A 22,465-nucleotide genomic window follows, 5' to 3' on the forward strand; every position below is an offset into this window, starting at 1 on the left:
TGAGACATCCTCTTTACCTCCTCAATGTCAACCGGTTTGCTGAAGATGTTAAAACGTTTGTCAGTGGCCAGGCGCTTGGTCACGTCCCTGAGAAAGAGCCTGAGCTCGCGTAGTGTGTTCTCTTCCTGTTCAGCCAGGCGGCGCTGTTCCTCTGCTGACAGGACCCTGGGGCCTGGAGCCTCTGCCACTGGCAGAACCTCTTTACACCTTTCTGTTAGGAGAAAAGCACAAAAACAGAGGAGTACACTCGCTTACTAAAAGCTTCCATCTGTGAACATTAAGAGCTAACGATGAGGGAGATCCAGAGACACAATAAAGAATCATTGTGTGTTATGAAATAGCAACAAAACACAAAGGCAGCTGAGGGCAAAATCTCTACAAGCCACAAAAACAAAATGCAAACAAACAGCTAGCACACTGGCTGGAAGTGAAAAGCCAGACAGTCTTATCTCAAACCTGATCCTTGACCCGTTTCTTTTAATGTCATTGCAGACACAGACCAAAGAAATAAAACTGCTTTTTAGATTCTCTGCAGCTGAAAAAAAACTACAGCAATGCTCCTTCTTCAAAACAGGTTTTAAAATTCACCAAGGAAAAGCCTCTGGCCAATGACAGAGTAGGCAAGCAGATATCCGCTCCCTCTCTCCTGAGGCATTAGTCCTCGCCCAAGGCATCTGCCGAACTCGTTAGGAAGGATCCATAGCACCTCGGGCCGCTTCTCTCACTCCCAGCAATCCAAATCTTGATTCTAATTATGGCTAATAGCGGCCGGGCCCTCTCATTGCAATTCCTCTCCCTGCTTTACTGCAGGCCTCTCTGCTGGAAGCCAGGCTGCTGTCTTAGTCAGGCAGGCACCCCTGAAGAGCAGCGGGCGAGTAAAGCGGGGGACCCCTGCCTTGCATCAATGGGCACCATTTCCATTTAAAAGCTGGGGTGGACAGCTCTCTCATATTGAACCGGACAGGGGGGTGGGGGCACTGAGAACAGGGGCCATGGCAGTTGAAGGGGTGGATGGGGGTGTGATCTGCGGGTGAGGTAGCCGATTTTGATGTGAGAGAGGGATGCAGATGTCGGGGCTTCACACTGGGCCAATTTTACACTTGTGTGTGCAGCCACCTCAATTTCATACATCTGCACATTTCAATTCTCAATCCGAAGTGAAACTGAACCGATTCTTAACCTTTCCGACTTTTGACTCCAATGTGGAAATGTACAAATCAAACATCTGCCCTTCACTGAATGCAAAAAGGTCTGTGTGAAAGACTGAGAGCAGAGTTAGGAAGCAACGAAACTCATGCAGACAACACTGCCCTCTAGGTGTCATAACTGTCTCATTCTGAATGTATATGCTAAAGTGAAGTGAGTACAGTAAGTACCTGTATTCCTGAGGCGAGGTGGAGCCCTTGCCGCTTGGACCAGGAGCAGATTAGAGAAGAAGTTCCTCCTGTCCTCCTCTCCTGGAGGGCACAGCGTCACTACTTCCCCATAGGTCTGCTGGAAAATGCTTCTCACCTAGATTAAAAACAAATGATGAGGAGTCGGTCATGACCACCACAAAGGCCAAGACACATAGTAAGACTATTATTTCTATGAACTAGCAGAAAAGTAGATCTAGTTTACTGTGGTGAAAGTATGTTCATTGTGTAAGAGGTTAATGTCTCCGGATTTTGTTCATACAGCATTTCTTAATTTCAAGCTTTATGTGAAATTAGTCAAACATTAAATTTCATAATTTTAAACCAACACTTTTTCATTCTTCACACTGTCTGTATCACACTGACAACTCCACTTTATCTTTGTCACACATTAGGCACTGTGAAGCTGATGTGCCTGTTGGCATCAGCTACAACTTGAAAAAAAACGTCAGGACGTCAAAACTCTCTAAAAAGAAGTGATAAAAAAGGCTTCAGTTATTTTATAAGATACCAGATGATACATTATCAAACTATGCAAGCCACTCAACCTTGGTCAATGATTCATCTTTATAAAGATGTAAAGAATAACAGACATTCCAAGTTCTCAGACATTTGAGATATAGACTGTACAAAAGTCTCACTTCATCCAGTTCATATGAAGAAAAGAGCCAGTCCTGGATACAGGATTAATACAATGCTAAATTAATGACCTGCTAATGATGAATATTACTTACATATAGAAGCCAAATTAATGCCTGATATTATGTGTGTGATTAAGTAGTGGGATCAACCCCAATTTAAATCAAGGCTGCGTTCAGATGGACTTAAGCCCATAGCTCTCTTGACCACTCATGAGTGGGGTGCCAACACAAGGGGGTCCAGTATAACAATGCAGGGTTTTCCATGATATATGTTAAACCAGGCTCCACTTTGGATGTAACGCATTTACCTGCATGCATGTACAGATATCTAACATTACAGAAAACATTCATTCTAAAGCTCTAAAACTGTGCTGTGCAGGGTCTTTAGCATCTGATAGACCTTAAACACATGAATTTGTTATTCCATCCTAGATTGTATGTTATTTTCTCTCTAAGACTTTCAACAACACACCCACTAATGCAGCCCCCTTCACTGCTTTAGCTCTGTAATTTAAAACACCAGGAACAAAATCTCAGCAAACACTCGGCCTTAAAACAACAGGACAAGAAAGCTGGTGAACACTGCTCATGTAATGGTGCTGTAGCTTTTATCACAGCATGGCCTGTCGAACACTCAGGTCATTGTTAAAGGACCTCAGGGTTGACATCTACATTATTGACTGCAACCACTTTAATCTCCTACCTTGTTTATGCTTAAGGATAATTTTACACATTTATCCAGTCAGTGTGTTTTCAGCCTCAGTGATGTTCTCAAAGAGCTGACATATTCCTATATTCTCTATTTATAATAAGCTGATAAAGAATTGTGTACATTTACATCGACAGGCCTACTTAAAATGATTAAGTTTATACAAAGTATTGTTAGACAAATACTTAAGCCTTTTCCAGCTACCTTAAAGTCTTTTGTGCATCTACACAGGGGCTGCAGGGGGCTTCAAATATCCCAGCTCAACTCCTCAACACAGCTCAAGGCCGCTCCCGATGGGAAGCCTTGCTGACTAAGCACCTACTTTCTGCTTTATATCTCCCCCCATCTGTCTCTCACATCGATCCCCCCCCTTCCTCGTGGCATGTTTGTTCTCTCTTTCTCTCTGCATTGCCTCCTGTTCTGCTCCTTCTTATCCCCTCTCTCTGGGTTTTGCAGAAATCTCCCTCAGAAGACGGGAAAGAAAAGGAGAATTGGAGCAAACGCTATGAAGATAGTAGGAGAGCGGGATACACAGAACGTTGCACATAGCATGTAATGATTTTCTGTATTTTCCATCATTATAGAGACTGCAGGGATGTTGGCACAGAGAAGGATAAAAAGAAGGAGGGAGTATAGAGAAGAGAGATAAATGTACGAAGAAAATGTGAAATTTCTGACCGAGTAGAGAAAACATCAAATAAAACAGGACACTTTCTCTGCTAGCATGATCAATTATTAACTGAAGAAACAGAATCAAACAAACTGAAAAAATGTCCGCCTGAGTCTGCACCATAACTATATCTCTGTCTCAATTTTTGGAAGTAAAAGTCCTCACTAGTGATAGGGTATAAAATAAGATAAATCTTAACGTAAGTCATGTAAAACAGCTATAGCTGAGACATCTTCCTGAATAACAAATGTCCAAAGATAGCACCTTAACGCTTCCAAAAAGTAGAACAGATCACACAAAGACGAGCTGTAAAAGATCTGCAACCACATGAAAAATGCTCATAATGACATGTGGACAATAACGTAAACACTTAAGTCCAGATGGAACCAACTGAGGGTGAGATTGACTTTCAGACTGGCAGGCAGAGTGGTGCAGAGTAAACAGTACAGCAGGCGTAGAGGGAGCCGAGCCTGAAGGCAATCTCTCACTATTCAATCTATGTTCCAACCCTCAGTTATGGCTTTACAACCAAAATAATGATGTCACAGATATAAGCAGATAAAAGACGCTCAGTTTGAAACAACTGTTCCTTTGCATAAAAAGGAGTCAGTTAAGGTGGTGTGGGTATCTGATTCAGATGACTCAGAGTTGCATCCCTGTGGTGGTGTTCCAGGACATCCAACTGGGAGGAGACCGTGCGGCATGCTGGAGGGATCCCATCTGGCCTGGGAATGCCTCGGGATGCCCAAAGGAGAGCTGGAGGATTTGGCTAGGGAGAACGTATGAACCAACTTGCCTAAGCTGCTGCTACTGCAGCTTTAATCCAGAGAAGTGACGGAAAATCAGCATTTATATGGTTCAGTTCAGCTGCATTTTCTCAAGTCACACAGAAAAGCTTAATTTGTGTCATGCCTCTTATTCATACCAGTAGCAGTTCACTGTGCTCTCAGTGAGGTGGTAAATTCTTTCCAAAAGTTTCCTTACATCTGAATCGGAAAAATATACATATATGCATTGGCTTCACCCCTACAATCTCATATTCTAGCAATTTCCAACAGTCGTCCTGCAAGAAGGAATTCAATCTAAGCAGAGTCGACGGCTGTTAAGGGAGGGTGGCTGTGTAGTTAGACCGCAGCATGTAGTGTCAGCTTTGGCTAGGGAGGGATGCTGCCTGCTCCCTGCTGAGGTTTGGAGCTGAGACAGCAGCTGTCACTGTGTTGTCTGTGCCAGAGAGTGAAACAACACTCGCAGAGATTGCCAAATCACTTTAAGCACCATAGACAGCAGCGTGTCCGTGCCGAAAAATTAAAACCAAATCACCTCGAGGCTTGCTGTAGGAAGCTACCGGGCCTCTTTTGAGAGAAGCGATGAGCAATATCAGTTGATAAAACAAACAATTCTTGCGAGATGGTCCAATTATAAGACGAGAGCGAACTGTTAAATGTGTAAACAGCCCGAGCAAGATTCTGCTCATTCAGCAAATAGTCAGCATGCTGGGACACTGTTTCAGTGGGACCAACTATTAGATATTCCTATCACAGACTTCCATATAGAACTTGTAGTTGCAATATACAGAAAATCATAAGCAGTGGTAGTTCCTGTCATCTTTTTATCTTCTTTTTATGATCGTTTATGTTTATTTATTGCTTTTATTCCTTTATTTATCTTTCATTTACGGCTTTATGGCTTTTACTGCCTTTCGAGTTGTATAACTTTTATTTCTTTAACTGGTATTTGCATTTATTCTTGTTTACCTTTTGTGTTTGCATTATGTTCTTGCCTTTTGTTGAATTTTCTAGACATATTCTGTAATCTGCTCTGAGTTCCCGCCTTTGTAAACATCTGTTTTTAAAGGTGCTATATAAATAAAGTTGTTATTATTACTATTATTATCATTATTATAGTTGTGTAAGGTTTGTATGTCTGTCCTCATTATAGCCTCTGTGCTGACGTAGCCTTATAATTAAATCCATATGAACATTTCCTGCAAATACCGCAGCTATTTTAAGACCTATTTTTCTTTCCTAGTTAGGACCATCTCAGTATAGTTATGCAAACCAACTTGCATACACTTGGGACCTGCAAGGGCTAATTGTTGGCTTTATTTAGAGTAAAATTAAGCAACAACAGGTCAATTGTTCATCACAAGGCCTTGGCAATAATGTTAATCTTTCAGTCAACTGCTTACCAGGCATTACAATTGCAAGTTTAGGAACAAGACAAAGGCTCAGTGTGGCATACTGACTGTTTTAAATCTAGCTAAGAACTGGTTCTTTTTACAACGGAAATGAGAAAAAGTTAAGAAAAGAAGTGATTAACAAGTGCAATGATGCAATTCCACCACAAAATAGCAACACCATGCACTCAAATGTGGAGCAACACAAAAGGAAGGAGAAAGCCAGCATAGCCTGAGGACAGTCTTGATAGCTTCATGTTGACTTCAACACACCATTAGTCCCATCATGCGTTTTTCCAGGTTTCATGACGTTGTGTTCAATGACCAAAGAAAAGGTAATTTTACAGAAAAACAAACAAAAAGAAAGTAATTGCCAATCCTGCATGGTCACTAACCTAATATGTAATAAAGAGAAATCTACCTTAAAGCCATTTTCATAATTAACCATCAACACAGCATGTGAATGAACAGGATGGAGTTAAGTGAAGCAAAAAGCCTTGAGGCACAGGAAACGGCAGTTTTAATTATATAACATAGCGAAGAGGAACAGTGATGTGGCAACAAAGAGCAAAAAGAGGATTAAAAAATAAAGTTAGAAAACAAAGTGGCAGCACTACAGAGGTTAAAGAAGAGCTCAGTGGGTGCAACCGCCCAGGTGCCTCAGTGCTAATGAGTCCACTACAGAGAAAGAATCATCCCAAGAGCCTCTCTCTACTTGGAGCAAGGCCAGCGCTAAGGCCTTGCCAAAACAGCAGCCACACACACACACACACACACACACACAAAGACAGAAAAAACTGCACTATTTGCACAGGCATATTGATGTGGTGTGTGTCCTGGGGTGAAGACATGGGGCTGCCAACCCCTGGACCTAATTAAAGCCCTTCTGTTGCCTGACTAGAGAGGACACTCATCCTTATTTTTCTCAATTTCTTTTATTACCCCTCCAATTTTTCTCCTTTTCGCCTCACTCTAACGCGATCCTTCCCTTACTGCCTAACCCACAGTAGGTGGTCTGACTTTGCTTTGGCTTTTAAAAAAGGGAAAAGAGGAAGAGGAAGGATGAAGGAGCAGGGTTGGGGACGCCCAGGGAGAACAGTGGGCAGTGGGATAAATGACAAGAAAAGGGAGATGGAACCAAAGAAGATAAAAACTCAGTGGGAGCAGATGACCTTGGCTGTGACACCCTGCGTGTGTCCGCACTTGCGCTTCAGAGTACGAGAAAGAAAGAAACCCTTTGAATCAAGCTTTCAAGGCTTCAATACCAAAAGAGGCACAAGGTTAATACTCTCATATCCCACATAATGGAAACAACAGCAATATGTATTCACAGATAAACATGGAGCAGGCCTCCAGCTAAACCTGAAAATGTCAGCTCAGGTGTGTGCACAGTGCTCCTACCTCATCTGACAGCTGTGAGTAGTGAGTCTCAGCTGTGGCAAGGATAAGGACAGGGCTGAAGGAGGGCACATCCTGCAGCAAGGTGAGGAAGGTGCTCTTCACAGTGTCACTCACTGTCTCCCACCACTCTGAGACGTGCGGCATAAACACCACACTGGGCACGCTGCGGCGGGCCTCACGGAAAACCTACAACCACATAGAGAGGTGCAAGTCATTAAATCTTAAAGCCACTGAAGTTGCTTATAGTCTCAACATTTTAATGAATGTTTTACTTCTGCATCAGTGTGTTACCTGAGCACAGGACTCCTCTGGCGTCTTAGCACTAACGGAGTAAAGAGTGGGCAAATCCAGGCGGTGCACTGGCAGCTTATCCAGGTGGTGCAGCAAGGCAGGGGCCAAGTGGGAGCTCTGTCCTGAGCCTGAGGCCCCGGCCAGCAGCAGACGAGGCCGGTATGCTGTGGGCTGTTGGAGGGCAGAGCTAGAGGCAGAAGAGAGTCCATAGTTAGCGTGTCACATTATGATCACTGAGCAGCATTTTTACTGTCATTAAAACAGTAGAAGCCCTATTGTGTCAGTTCAGTTCAGTTTACTTGCTTCAGTAAGCTTATGTTGATGCTTAAATGCTTCGAAATAAATGCAGGTTTGATATGATAATAACAGCAAAACTAGATATGTTTTTTTGTAAGTTTGACACAATTTAAGGACATAACTGAGCATCTTTGCCAGCCAAACTAATGAGAGCTATCATAACACAGTAAATACTAATGTTGCCAATCCTGAACAATGAACAATTAACTTTTAGCAAATGAGTGGCGACCAAAACTTCAAAGTTTGACAGCAAAACACAAGTCTCACAAGCTTTTCTTTTTTGTACAAGTCACTAGACATACACAGGGTAAGATGCCTACAATATGCAAGTATGATTCTTTACCTTCATTTTACACATTTCACACCTGAAGTGTAACTCTACCTGCAGGACTCTTGGAGATTTCTGTGAGCTTTCATTGTGGTGCAGGTGTTTGATAACAAGATTTTTTAATCAGACAAGTTAACCATGGCTTTGAAAGCACTCTGAGCTGATTGGCATTAAATTGTATACTATAAATCTATACATTTGATGTGAGGTTTCTCTTTTCTATTTCAGTCACTGTTTAAAGGGCCAGTTCACCGTTTTACAACCTCAGTCCTATCATGCTATTATGGGGAGCTAATGCCATTATGGTAGAAAAATAATTTGGCTCTGTGCCTTTGGAGGACGCTATCCGCTTCTCCAATGGGCCCAAGAAAACCTCCGCTAGACTACATAAAACGTGTCATCTGGCGGAGGCCAGGGAGCTCGCTAGACTACACTTCCTCAATCTAGGACGCCCGCCTCATGTCTCATTCAAAATCATCAGGTTTGAAATGTAGACTGAAGACCTGAAGATTTTATAGACGATCCACCGGTATATTCTCGAAGTATTTCAGATTCTGTACCGCTCTGAGCCGTTGCCTGCAGTGAAAGGGTAGTATTTCACTCCAGCGTCTCTTGCCGGGCCGTTCCTTTCAGAGGGAGGGACACAATGCATGCTGGGTGTTGTAAGAATGTAGAATGGCCGAAACCACGAGCTGTGTGTACAACTTTCTCCACAGCTATGGCGCCAATTTCAAATATTATTGCTTCTATTGATTACAGAGAACACCAGCTTTGACTGACAGTAGCTTTTTCCAGGGGTGGATTGCTCCTTTAAGTACCACATTTTAACCTTCCAATCATATTTTGTAAGACTTGAAAACTAGAAGCTAATAACTGCTTAATAGGTTAATCAATAAATTGTTCCTGTAAATGAAAAGACAAGTTCCCACTGCCTTCAGTAAACTCCATTTTTGGAATCTTTTCATTTTCAGCCTCTCCTCTAATGCAGCACATTTGTCTCAACAGCGAAGAACTCGCTACATGTGCTCCCGGTGGAGCCACAATTTGTCGCACATTACTCTTATTATACAGTCCAACTCCTTAATGACTTATATAGAAAATAATGTGTTATATCTTAATTAGGAGGTTTAGTTCTGCAGAGAAGACAACTTCCAACTTCCCAAGGAACACTTGATCTATATTAGTCCCTAATTAGACGGCATTGTGAAAAGAGCAAAGGTGGCATCGTGATTTTCTCAGCATTAAGCATTACCGCTATATTTGAAAATGCAAATATGCTTAGTATGTTCTGTGTGGGCTCGGCTTGTTGGCGAGTTGATGTTAAAATAAAAATAGCCTGGACCCAATCGGATCTATATGTATTTATGGTCACTGTTATATAACCATATAGAACGAAAAACGATTTATTGTCTCATGTTTGTTTTTAGACACCAGCGTCTGTGCACTTGAAGAACTTCCTTCCTTACACACAAACATTTCTATGGACTCACGAGGAGAAATGGAGGAAGGGTCTGTGCGTTGCAGAAGAGGAGAGCTGACTCTTTGGGGATGCGGCAGGCTGGACTTCATAGATGGAAGTAGAGCCTTCCTCATTGTCATCGTCGCTGTACAAGTCCTCTTCAAGCAGTTGATTGTCACCGCCTAGCACAGAGAGAAAAACTTTTAATACAGCCCTGGATAAGAAGCAACTCATTATTCCTGGAGTTACTGAGCATCATGGTGGCGAATCCAATTAAAAGTTTATTCCCACAAAGTTTAATTCTCAAAGCAGCCCTACCACTGACATTAATGCATTTATTTGGCAAAAAAGGTGTGAATAAAAAACAGATAGCTGGCTTATTAGGCGAGATGTAATGGGCATTTAAAGCGATACAGCACCCTGGGAACTTGTGTCATTACTGGATGAAGAAGTACAACTGCTGTTAGCAATCTCCCACTGGTCAAGTGCTGCATTGTGGCTAATCTGCTGTAAACACTCATTTGTTGACTGCAGTGGGAGTTGAGTTATTGAAGTGCATGCAAGATGACTTGTTATTCAATCTCTTTGCTATCGCCTCTGCATTCTCAGGGGGGATGTTGTTGACTGTTTGAGGGTGATACAAAGCACTTTGATAATAAGGTGAGGGAAAGAGAAACAATCAGATACTACCAAGTGCCAACAGGGAAAACTAACAAATGAGAGGGAGAAGAGAATGGAAAAAGGGAAAACAACAGAAGGAAAGTGAAACCAAATGATACAACTGAAACCATGGTCCCAGAGTCCTACCGTGTGTGTTGTCCCTGTCAGTACACTGAGCATGGGGGAAGACTCGGAGCAGAGCTTTCAGCACCAAGGAGAAAGAGCTGGCCAACAGGGGCCTGAGGGTGGGGGACAGGGCTCGGCCTGGGGGAGCCAGGGCCCTTTGGGAGGCTGGGACAATTGTCCTCATTGCCTTGCTGAAGTCGCCAGGCCCCAGGACGATGGAGGTGATATCCAGCTTCAGTTTGACACTGCTGCCGTAGATCTGGGGGTAGCGGCGGCGCAACGCCACCAAGGCTGCCTCTGTGCAAAGTGCTTTGATGTCAGCACCGCAGTAGCCTGGTAGAAAGCCACATTCACAAAGTTTAGTTTATCATTTGATTGCCTAAATGATTGCTTTATGAAAGTAGTTTAAAATGGCAAAGAGAATAAAATCACCCAGCGATATTTGAGCTATAAAGAATACAACTATAAAGCAAAGATTGTGTTTATCATTATGTATAAAATCTATTTATACCATTCAATTCTTTCATTCCAGTTACCGTAAAATTTGGTGTATAAGATGCACTTTTGATAATTTTTTTTTCATCTAAAAACTGAGCGGTGTCCAATACACCAGTATAAAAAGCAGTATGTGATTGTGTTACAGTAATTTGCCCAGGCGATGGCGCTATAATCTAGCTAAAGCTTCTTCACGGACATGCACTGTCATGCTCACCAGTGCAGCCGCTACCCTCACAACAACCAAAGTAACCGTAGGCTGAGCTCAACTACCGCACCTGTGGTTAGCAGGATTGCAAACTCGACATGGTAAAACAGATGGTTGGCTGCGTCTTATATTTTGGTGCGACTTATATTCCAGATTGTACGGTATATGTTTCGAAAATTATTTGGATTAGTTATTGTACCCTAGATTTTTTATTTATTAGAATTCACATTTACCTAATGGTTTCACAGCAGAACAGGAGAGGAAGAGCTTTGGGTGGATATGGTTGATGCACAGGCTTTGATGGTGTATAAAAGGCATGTAACTTGTAGGCAAAGTTTTTTCTTTATATTTTGTTGTATTTTTAATTGTTGGGCGTGTGGTTGTTTCATTTCTGTACAGATTTTCATTTTTTGTTGGGAAAGTTGTCTCTCCTTTATTTCCCTTTTTCTTTTTTTGCAAATATCCTTAATTATAGGTCATTTTTTTGTCTCACACTTAAAACACAAAGTAAAAAAAAAACTGTTTTATACACAGGAGTCACGCTTACCAACACATTTTTCTGCCAGTTCCTCTACAAATGGCTCAGCTAATTTGGGAATCCAGTCCCGTGTGTGAATCTCCATGATGTGCTTTCTGGCCTGAACAGAAGATTTAGGGTGGACAAAGGAAAAGAGCCACAAAGAAAAACAAGAAAAGCAGGGTCAATAATGAGGGAGCACAAGTCCAGTGTGGACTAATAAGATGTTAAACAGGTTCAACTGCCACAGCGAAATGTGAGCAAACAATGTAAAGTGTCAGTTAGTATGTTGCATCAGACAGGATAAAAGACCCAAACTAAGCATGACAATGATAACAAGGAAATGACATCAGAAAAATAAAAAGTACCAGAACCATGTCTTTGTCAGCTTTACTTTATCTAGAACTGACTACAGCGTGAGAAAGCTCAACTCAGGGACTTTTTAATACTCCTGCACAGTTACCCTTTCAGATGTATTGCATCGTCTCCACAGGACTCTGCTTTGATGAGCAGACATTAAGAACAAGAGTCGTATTTGTTGTGAATCAAGTGCAACAGCTTTCATCATCTTTCATCACCCATCTACCTTCCTATTCCAAAAGACATGTGAGCCACATTTCACACAGGCTTCTCGCAGTGGGAGGAAACAAGGAGGGAGCTGAACACAAATGTGTGGAGAGAGTTCTTGGCACTGGGGAACTGTTTTATATCAGACAGAGCTTAGTACTGGTGAACTTTACTGGCAATAGCCTGCATATTAGAATTTGATTACAAATGAGCTTACTGTGCTAATGCCATTATAGCAGAAAAGAAATGCAATTTTGCGTTGTGCCTTTGGAGGACGCTCTGCAAGACTATGTAAAACACGTCATCTGGTGGAGGCCAGGGAGCTCTCTAGAGTACACTTCCTCAATCTAGGACGCCCGCCTCCGATGTCATGTCTCGCTAACAATCGTCAGGTTTGAAATGTAGACTGTAGACATGAAGATTTTATAGACGATCCATCGGTATATTCTCGTCGTATTTCCAATTCAGCACCGCTCTGAGCCGTTGCCTGCAGCGATCAATGTCCTTGACTGGAAAACGGTCGTATTTCACTCCAACGTCTCTCGCTGGGCCGTTCCTTTCAGAGGAAGGGGCGCAATGTACGCTGGGTGTTGTAGGAATGTAGAATGGGCGAAACCATGAGCTGTTTGTACAACTTTCTCCACAGCTATGGCGCCACTTTCAAATATTATTGCTTCTATCGATTACAGAGAACACCAGGTTTGTCTGACAGCGGGTTTTTCCATGGGCCAATTGCTCCTATAACTGGCAATGGCCTGCATATTAGATTTTGATTACGAATGAGCTTACTGTGTGTAGAATCTATGCAAAGCGACCCATTTGACGGGTTCAGTGGATAGATATCTCAACTGCAACGAGCTGTTTATTTAACACATGTAACGTTGGCTGTGTACCAGTAATTAAAACGTCCCCCCAAAAGCAATCATATCTTCATAACCAAAATAGATCTTTGATTTTCTCGAAATCTAATGAGCATCTGCTTTACTACTCGCTTGCTGGATCAAAACATCCAGCAGCGGGGAAAAAACCCTGATTAGACTCAATAGCCAGAGGGCTGCAAGAACTAATTTCTTGGCAGGACTCTTGTGAGTAGAACACAAATTACTTCTGTATTGTGTTGTGTCTCCAGCTGGGTGTGCATGAGGGCACAGCATTGTATATCCGGTACAAGTGGTCCTTTAACAGAATACTGCATTCTGTTATTTCACTGTTGGCACTGATTCTTTGGTGCAAAAACATCTTAAGTAAACCATAGTTCTACGAGTTATATGCTCATGAACACTTGAACACTCCAATGTGCACAGTATTGATGTTTCTCTCTGTCTCACCTTCTTGTCTGGCAGGTTAAACAGAAACTCCCGGTCAAAGCGTCCGGGCCTCCTGAGTGCCGGGTCAATAGAGTCAAGTCTGTTTGTAGCACCAATGACCACTATCTCCCCACGACTATCCAAGCCGTCCATCAAGGCCAACAGAGTAGACACAATGGAACTGGAAAGAGGGAAGAGGATGTGATACATGTCAGTTAATATTGTATCCTACCTTGCAACACAGAATACACCACATTCAAACACTGCCTCACTTTATTGCAAGATAGCTTTATGAACAGAAGTAAATGTTGTTGCAAAGATTTACTGTATGACTGAAAGAAAACTACATTGGCAAACATTTAAAGCCCATACACTTCACTGAGATTCAATCAATATGACAGAACTTATAATTCAGTCATGACAAAAAAAACAAGGCTACATTTCTGCAAATAGAACAAAGACCTGCTGGTCTCATGCATTATGCACAAAACAGTGTGGGGCAAAGATAAACTATGTTATTTCCCCCGTTAACTGGAGCTTCGTGTAAGTATTTACTCAGCAGGGCAGAAAGGGGAGAGCGTCTTTAAAGCATACGCACATGTTTTGAATAAACTTTGGTCTTAAATTGTAATCTTACATTTCACAGTTACAAAAGATTCCATTATCTAGATGGCAGCCATTCACACAAGGCTCAAGCTGTGTTTGCATAATAGGATATTTCCTCACCTTCAGTTCATGTTGAAATGGTCTAAATCAGAATTGAAAGTGTTATGATTTTCAGCCTCTATTGCTATGGCTGCTCAATGTCCAATAAAGGAAAAATATGAACCGAAGTGTCCCTGATGTGACGCAAACAAATCCATCTCACAAAACTTGATTCCTAATTTGTATACACTGTGATTCACTGCTGTTCTACACTGTACACACTGCATCTATTGCATGTCTGTCCATCCTGGGAGAGGGACCCCTCCTCTGTTGCTGTATGTAGCTATCTTCCTTTATTTTCTTTGTCAAAGAGGGGTTTGGGGGAGTTTTGAAGGAATGAAGGGCTAAAGGACCCTGGTAAATGTAATGTTGTTAGAGGGCCAGTTCGCTGATTTTCAACCTCAGTCCTATCATGCTATTATGGGGAGCATATGCCATTATGGTAGAAAAAAATTTGCAATTTGGCTCTGTGCCTTTGGAGGACGCTATCCGCTTCTCCAATGGGCCAGACTACGTAAAAGACATCATCTCGCAGAGGCCAGGGAGCTTGCTAAACTACACTTCCTCAATCTAAGACGCCCGCCTCCGATGTCATGTCTCGTTCAAAGTCGTCAGGTTTGAAAGGTAGACTGCAGAGGCAAAGAATTTTTAGACGATCCGTCGGTATATTCTCGTTGTATTTCAGATTCGGTACCACTCTGAGCCATTGCCTGCAGCGATCAATGTCCTTGACTGGAAAACAGTAGTATTTCACTCCAGCGTCTCTCGCTGGGCCGTTCCTTTCAGAGGGGCGCAATGCACACTGGGTGTTGTAGGAATGTAAAATGGGCGAAACCACGAGCTGTTTGTACAATATTTTTGACAGCTATGGCGCCAATTTCAAATATTATTGCTTCTATCGATTACAGAGAACACCAGCTTTGACTGACAGGGGCTGACTCTTTCCAGGGGCGAATGGCTCCTTGAAGCCCAATGAGGAAAAAAAAAATCTAATTAACTTGACTTGTGCACTGCCCAACTGATGAGTCTTGATACTTGGTCATGTTGTAGGTAGCAGCATGATTCAAAGATAAATTTACCTACAATAGTCAAAGCATCTTTGATATTAAGTATACAACTATATTATCCTCACCTGTGTATCTGGTCTTGCCTACTGGAGCGAACAGGAGCCAAACCATCAATCTCATCAAAGAAAATAATGGATGGCCTCATCAGGTAAGCCTGAACAAAAGCAAACACATTACACTCATTGAAATAATATATTAAAGCTGGCTAGGTTCATCTAAAAACAAGACTAACATTTACTCAAAAAAGGGTTAAGCAATACAACAATATTAGGTTACAATAGCTTGAACACAACTACAGAAAAGAATATTCTACTAGCAGTTTTCTTTCTACACTGTGTAGTCGATTAAAGTCAAGTGACAGAAGCTATGGTTACCAGGATTTTGTCCAAAAGTTGCCCGTGTCTCTCACCTGATCAAAGAGCAGGCGTAGCTGGCGTTCGGATTCACCGACCCACTTGCTGAGGCAGTCAGCACCTTTCCTCATGAAGAAGGAAACCTTCCTGTCTCCGTGGCTACACTCATTAGCAAGCGCCCGAGCTACCAGGGTCTTTCCTGTGCCTGGAGGACCGTAGAACAAACACCCCCTAAAGAGGAAGGGAGAGAAAACAGAAACGGGGATGAAGATGTATATCCCGTATTTTCTTGTATCAATGCACCAAAAGAAACATGAAAGTGGACAGCGTATCTGTCATTTTTATATGTAGTCTTTTTTTTTATATCAAACTATTTAGAAAATGCTAACAGATTCTTAATCAAGTGAATTTCTTCAAATAAACTGTGACATGCTCTTCTTACCTGGGAGGCTGAATCTTAAACTTCTCAAAGATCTCTGGGTAAAGCAGCGGGAACACAACCATCTCCTTTAGCGACTGAATGTGGTTACTGAGGCCACCTACACTTTCAAATCTCACCTGGGGAGAAAGCACACAATTTCAATCAGACACCTCCGAAAAGTGGAGATAATAAGCTGGAAGTCTCTCTGTAAGTATACTAAATTGACCAAGTAAGTATTTAAAATCATAGCCCTAACCCTAACGGGGAATCTACACAGGCAACGTATTTAAAGCGTATTTTTGACAAGCGTGTCAGGACAGAACCACCTCAATGTTATTCAATGCTGCAATCTCCACCAGCCACATATGGTGCGCGGGAGGCAGGCGTAATACGCAAGTAATTTTCTGCTGCTCTGTTCGTTTTACGCATCATGTCTATTTTTTCCCCACTGCTGCGAGTCAGTGAAGTGTAGAAAGCTGTTGACTGCTATGTAAATACATGCCCACAACCAAGGAACCCATTTTAACGATGTGATCTCTTCATTTTGGCCGACTCCACTTCCCTATTGAAGTTACTGATAGGCTAGATGAGCAGGCAAGATTCATTTGAAAGAGCAATGAATATGTACATTTCCTCAACATCTACCAATCTTATTAAGTCATTCTCATTTGACTTCTACATCCTACATAAATACAGAATTTATGCACAATTAAGAAATAAGTCTTTAAGTCGGTTCCAAAGTTGTCTTACACTGTTTCCAGCAGACTGCACACTTTGTGGTGTCACTACCACCGCTGTTTATGGACAGGAATCTTAGCTCCCATTAACTAACTTTGAGACTCATCTTTGCTGTAGTCGCAGCCGGTGTAGATTGCAAAACAGATGCTGCCATGACGCTTACGTGCCGCGCATGTTCCTCTGGCGCTACAGTGTCGGTGTAGCTTCCCAGTGAGACTTCCAATCAAGAAGTTATAAAGCTCAAACACTTCCAAGTTTTTTAGACTAAAGCTTTGCTGTTTTACAGCTTTTTGATAATTATCTGCCATTTCCACTCACAGAGGTGTCAAGGTTCATGGGATCCACATCAGCCAGGCTGGCACCCACTTTCACCCGATCACGCATTACCCCACTAGCAAGATCTTCTGCAGTCAAATTCATTGGCAGACATCTGTGAAAAAATGGGATTGGCATCAGTAATAACATACAAAAACCAACAATACTTCCTGTCAGAAACAAGGTTAACACAACTGCTATTTCCACAGCCCTTGAAATAATGTTATGATAAGAGACGTGTTTCCAACAAAGGAGTTCGTTAAAAACAGGAAGATTAAAAGAGTTTTAAAAAAAAGGTAGAAGAAAGAAAGCAGCCGCCATCACCTGTTTCTGGCTCGGGTCATGCTCTTGCTTTTTCTCCGCTCAAACCGCTCCTCATCAGAAGACGAGGTGGTGTCACTGCTGTGAATGGCGTGTTTCTTCACTCTGGAGAAGTGTGACAATCTAAATTCAGTGTCATGTCATTACACAGTCACATTCTTTAATCAGCAGAGACTGGTGGAGGTGTAAAAGTATTATTATAACCACAGCTTTGAGCTGAGTAGTCATAAAAGTAAGTAGTAGCAGATTTAACTGTGATTTTTCACCAATTTCTACCAACCTTATATGGCTTCTTCTTGCTGGGGATCTATGGGTGTCAAACAGTGAGGGGTTGCTCTGCTTTCTGTTCACAGGCTCTGAGAAAGCAAACAAAGACTGTTCTCACACACCAACCCTGTAAAACTAGTATTAAATGTGACTGAACTGGGAAAAAAATCACTAAATAAAGAGACCCCCAACCCAGCTTAAAAAAACTACATACAAAAGGAATGACTCAGAATATCTATTTACCTATAGGTGGTGCCTCATATCTCTGCACCGTCTTTCGCTGCCTCAGGTTGTACGGCCTGTCATTTTCCTCTCCTGCTTCTTCCACTTCATCTCCTTCATCATCTTCATCATCATCCTCTGCATCCTCCTCCTCTTCCTCGCCGTGAGAATCTAGAAAGTCACAGGTGTGGTTTTAAAATTTCAGATAAGAACACTTCAAACCCGGTAGTTTCCCAAAAGTACACCAAGAATCTGTTGTACATTTTTAGAATTGGATGAATTAGTCAAAAAGTTTTCATGGTCTCTCTTTCTCCACCAGTATACAAGTAGAACATGATTAGAAAAACTGACCTTCTGTCCCTTCCTCTTCTTCCTCCTCCTGCTCAGTTTTACTCATGGCTTTGTGATGTGTGGGCATGCTGAAAGTACTCCTGCGCATGGATTTCCTGCGCTTCACCCGGGAATACATGTCCATGTTTTCCTGGAAAGACAGGGCTTTTACACTATCACTTAAATTCACATTAGAACAAAAAAAAAAAAAACTTTTTGAGCCACACTCACCTCCTCAGTGTCTCCAGTCCACATACGAAGTCGCTCCACTTCACGGTTCTGCCTGATGCTGCTGATGTTGTCCATCTCCTGAAGGACGGCCTCAGCAGTGCTGCACGCAAACACACAATTTGTCTCACAGAGGGATATTATCTACAATGTGTTTACTGTAACATTTTCTTGCAGTTGCAGCAACAGTTGCTTCAGTAATTAAAAAAATAAGTACTGTGGTGCTACAGTGCTAACTTTTATCTCTAATTGAAGATGTATGCATCCACGTGAAGTGAATAGGAGTGCAGGACACATAACACTGCTGCTTTGTACAAAAACTGTGGGGAGAGGGGATATTTGAGGAGTCCAATTCCAAGAGTTCCAAGATGATAAAAGTATGATCTGAACAACTCTGTTCTATTATGTTAAATGCAATATAGCAAAGAAAGGTGTCAGTAGGGCGAGAGCTAGCTACCTGTTGACCAGCTGGTCAAACAGCAGGCTCTGATTGAGGTGTTGAAACTGGCTCTTCTTCACCTGGCAGCTCCTCTTCAGCTCCACATGGCCGTTCATGTGAGAGTGATCTCCCCCTCCGCCATCCTCATTCCGATGACTCATATGGGCTGTAGCATGAACAAAAACTTGATAAATCCTTTAAGTGTATTCCACCCCAATGCATATATTCAATGTGTGGTTTGCGTAATAAAATGAAATTTAAAAGAATTGCATTACCGTGCCCATTTTGCATTATACGAGACGACAACCTAGAAACAAGACAAAGATGAAAATATGTAAGGAGATCTGCACAGGAGATTAATCACACAAAATACTGTTTGAGAGCTCACTTTAAAATGTGTCTTTTTGCGGTCTATCTGATGAGCATACATGCCTGGAGAAGAATGAGATCTGACTTGACAGCAAATAGACAAACTCTGGCCTTTTTAAAACTTTGTCACTGCACAGACAACACAACAATAATCTGATGTTTTTAATCTTATTTTGACTTAACAAACCTTTAAACTTCTGCCAAAAAAAATGTGCATTAGTTAATTATTGTGTTGAACATTACTAAGAACAGTATTATTTAGAGATCCTCATGATGAGTAAAAAAAAAAGGCTAAGGGGTTACCTGGTGCGGTAGGTGGGAATGTCCCAGCTGACCCTCTGGCCCTTAGTCTGAGGGGACGGGGATGTGTCACTGGAGCTAGGCTCAGAGGCAGTCTGGCGGCGCGTCCGCTTAGAAGGGGGAGCCAACCGCGGGCTGCTGGGGCTACTCACATCACTACTGTGCTCCTTCTGTTCAACAAACAAACATTACCACAATTTTAGGGATGAAGATGTTGAGAAATGACAAATCAGAACAAGAAAAGAACACAAAGAGAGTGGATGCTCAAACTGTGACAGCCTCAGACAAATATTTGCATAAAAATTCACCCCGTCAATCATTGTATAACACAAGAATATTAAGCAATACCAAGCATGCAAGACCAAACTACTCAAACTACTCAGTCCATGACAACATAAAACACATCAAGGACAGAAGACAGAAAGAGCCCCACAGGGCAAACCCAGAATAGGGTACTGTGATGAGACAAGACACCTTGTGCCCAACTCCTCAATGTATTCTCAGAATCACAACAGAGCACCAAGCAGACATATGCCCTTGATGCTAACGCCCTTCACAGCTTCACTTCCCTGCTGATATGAGTGTATCTCACTGTTGTCATAGGCAACTGTCTGCAATGCCTGCAGAGGGGCTTGTCTGACTGGCTGGAGAGATAGCTAGATGCAGACGAACTGAAAAGTGCATGATGTACTAACAATGAGCAAATGCACAGTTGTAGCCTAACAGATGCACCTTGACATCCTTTGTCATTTATCTCATTTTCAAAACATTGTCACAAAACGGCAGTGAGTTTCAGCAACAAGTTCCTGACAAGCTGTACACACATGATTGGGAGTTGGTGCCAAAAACAATGTGAATTCTTGAAAATTACATTGTGAAACTTAAAAGTTTATCCCCCTAAGTATATCCAATCATAGACCACAGAGTCATCTGTCATCAGTTAGCCTGGCTTGCAAACCACAGGACAGGACATGAGCCAGAAATCATTCAAATTCAAGCCTTTTATGAGTATACAAGTATGAACCCTTTCCAAACAGCCCATTTTAACCCAAGAATGTCGAAAAGGACAAAAAATGTGTTATACCAACGTTGACTGATAATGTTCATCTCTGTAAAGTGCTATAATATTCGCAACTAATACCAAAACAAAAAACTTCTTGCCTTGCATAATCTCACAGTCTACATTCTGAGAGAAAAGGCTGTCAGACCACTTGTAGGTCAGTCGATCAGAGTATAAACAACAGTAGGGAGCCACGATATTATCACCACCTTATCAGTATCTGCCGATTATGGTTTGAAAATGACATATCAGCATCAGCAGGCAGATATGTCATTTTTCTGCCGATATTTCCACCGATAAAACAACGCTTTAATTATGCCTAAATGCTTGATGATTCCCTAAGAGAGCTTGACGAATATTACAGTTTTATTTGAAAGAAAATGTTACATATAAATTAAACTACAGGTGTTAAAAAGGCCAGCGGAGAGACTTGATGTCCTCTGCAATTAGGTGGACAAAAAACATGTGCCTAATATATTAGGCTATATTTTAGAATTTTACACTATTTAACTTTATTTTATTTACCTATTCTTTTGCATCTTAGTCTGTTTTAGCGATTCATATTGATTTAGCGTTTAATCTTATTGCAGTGCTTTATTACTTTACTCTAATTTTAGTTTTCTGGATTGTCATTAACTTATTTATATATTTATTCATTTATATATTTATTTTTTTAGTGTTTTATCATCTTATTTTGAGTTTTAATATTTTATTCTTTATGTCTTGTATTGTCTTATTTATGTTCTCCATTTTATTTTGCTATTTTGAGTCCTTACATTTTAATCCTGCCTCCAGTGTTTCCTCGTTATGAATTCGTGACAGTATTTCGTCAGTTCCTGTTTTTATTGAGCTCCCTGTTTACAACTTGTTTTGATTTAGCCTTGTGTATGAATTGGGGGGTGGGGAGGCTGATTGTTTTTATTTATTTTCTGTCTACATAAAACATATTTTAGATGTATGAAAAGCTATATACAAATGAGGTCTGATTAATTGGTATCGAAATAGGCAATCGGCAAAAAAGGTTAGAAAATATCGGCATATCTGATATCTGCAAACAATTCAATATCGTGCATACCCTAAATTACAGCTGATACATTTAGAGCACATTTCTAATAAGTATAAAAACAAACAGGTCCGACGTCGTATCAGTGTGTTAAAAACTGTTGTTGTGTAAACAGACTGTCTAGGGGTCTTAGGGGCAGTTACAGCAGAAAGTTCACCAAGTTCAGACTTGCTAAATACGGGACTCGAGCCAGCCAACTGTTTTGAACCCGGGACTCCCTTCCCCCCACTGTTAGCTCATGTAGCTAGCTATAAGCTACAAATGCTAGCTCAACTGAAGCTTTATCTCTTTACAATAGTGAAAATAATGACGCTGACACGTCCAGAGTGGCGACATGAAGTAATGCTAACAGACCAATGTCAAACTCCCAGTTGTCTTTATTTTGGAGGCTGATTTGTTGAGACAATGGTGAAACAAGTCACCCGGTTCAAACTGCCAAACACAAAGGGAACTCCACTCTGAGCTAGCCGGGAGCTAACAGCGCGAGCTCGTAGTTTGACAGCTGAGTGATGCGCGCGATGCAACTGACACGCGCGTGACAAGCGGCATTCAAGCCTTTTATTGTGTATCTGCGGGACTGAGCGGGTGTCAGGTTCGGTACTGCTCGTACTTTGCCGTGAATCAAACATTAAGTGGAGCACCTTGAGGCCAATGCTACAGCTACCTAGCCAACTAGCAGAGCCAGCTAGCTCGCCGGCAAAGAAAGGAAACCGGCTTACATGTTCTTCAGAGTTTCGCTCGTTTCTCGACGAAGACCTCGTCCGAGAGGAGATGAAGGGGCCGCTTCCTGGCCGCGAGCTTTTTCTTGTATTCACCATGGTTATTTCCTTTTGTCTACCCTCACTGAATCTCCCTAACCGGCTCCAAACACTGCCTCAGTGAGCGCAGCATCGAGGCGCCATTTCTCTCTCTCTCTTGCTCTCTCCCTCTCTCTCTGTCTCTCTCTCTCTCCCTCTCCCTGTCTCTATGTCTCTCTCTCTCTTCCTCCCAAGTGGATGTG

At 41.9% G+C, this 22,465-nt stretch overlaps 1 protein-coding gene across 1 annotated transcript in view; it reads right to left on the reverse strand.

Moving 5' to 3' along the window:
- The window catches only part of atad2b (ATPase family AAA domain containing 2B), a 68,614-nt gene extending 46,235 nt beyond the window's left edge, over positions 1-22,379 (reverse strand). The window contains exons 1-21 of the mRNA XM_069656656.1: positions 22,185-22,379; positions 19,346-19,512; positions 18,949-18,980; positions 18,692-18,839; positions 18,238-18,337; positions 18,028-18,157; positions 17,698-17,847; positions 17,468-17,543; positions 17,191-17,292; positions 16,870-16,981; positions 15,835-15,950; positions 15,449-15,623; positions 15,105-15,193; positions 13,289-13,448; positions 11,424-11,514; positions 10,195-10,506; positions 9,419-9,569; positions 7,304-7,490; positions 7,013-7,198; positions 1,377-1,512; positions 18-211 (exon numbers count right to left, since the gene is read on the reverse strand). Coding sequence (XP_069512757.1) covers positions 18-211; positions 1,377-1,512; positions 7,013-7,198; positions 7,304-7,490; positions 9,419-9,569; positions 10,195-10,506; positions 11,424-11,514; positions 13,289-13,448; positions 15,105-15,193; positions 15,449-15,623; positions 15,835-15,950; positions 16,870-16,981; positions 17,191-17,292; positions 17,468-17,543; positions 17,698-17,847; positions 18,028-18,157; positions 18,238-18,337; positions 18,692-18,839; positions 18,949-18,980; positions 19,346-19,512; positions 22,185-22,283 — 2,913 coding nt within the window. The 5' untranslated portion in view covers positions 22,284-22,379. The remainder of the gene's footprint in view (positions 1-17; positions 212-1,376; positions 1,513-7,012; positions 7,199-7,303; positions 7,491-9,418; positions 9,570-10,194; positions 10,507-11,423; positions 11,515-13,288; positions 13,449-15,104; positions 15,194-15,448; positions 15,624-15,834; positions 15,951-16,869; positions 16,982-17,190; positions 17,293-17,467; positions 17,544-17,697; positions 17,848-18,027; positions 18,158-18,237; positions 18,338-18,691; positions 18,840-18,948; positions 18,981-19,345; positions 19,513-22,184) is intronic.
- Positions 22,380-22,465: the final 86 nt, after the last annotated feature.

Source organism: Semicossyphus pulcher, unplaced genomic scaffold (assembly GCF_022749685.1).
Source record: "Semicossyphus pulcher isolate SPU_LCO1_2020_fin unplaced genomic scaffold, fSemPul1.0.p SCAF_11, whole genome shotgun sequence".
Classification (NCBI taxonomy): domain Eukaryota; kingdom Metazoa; phylum Chordata; class Actinopteri; order Labriformes; family Labridae; genus Semicossyphus; species Semicossyphus pulcher.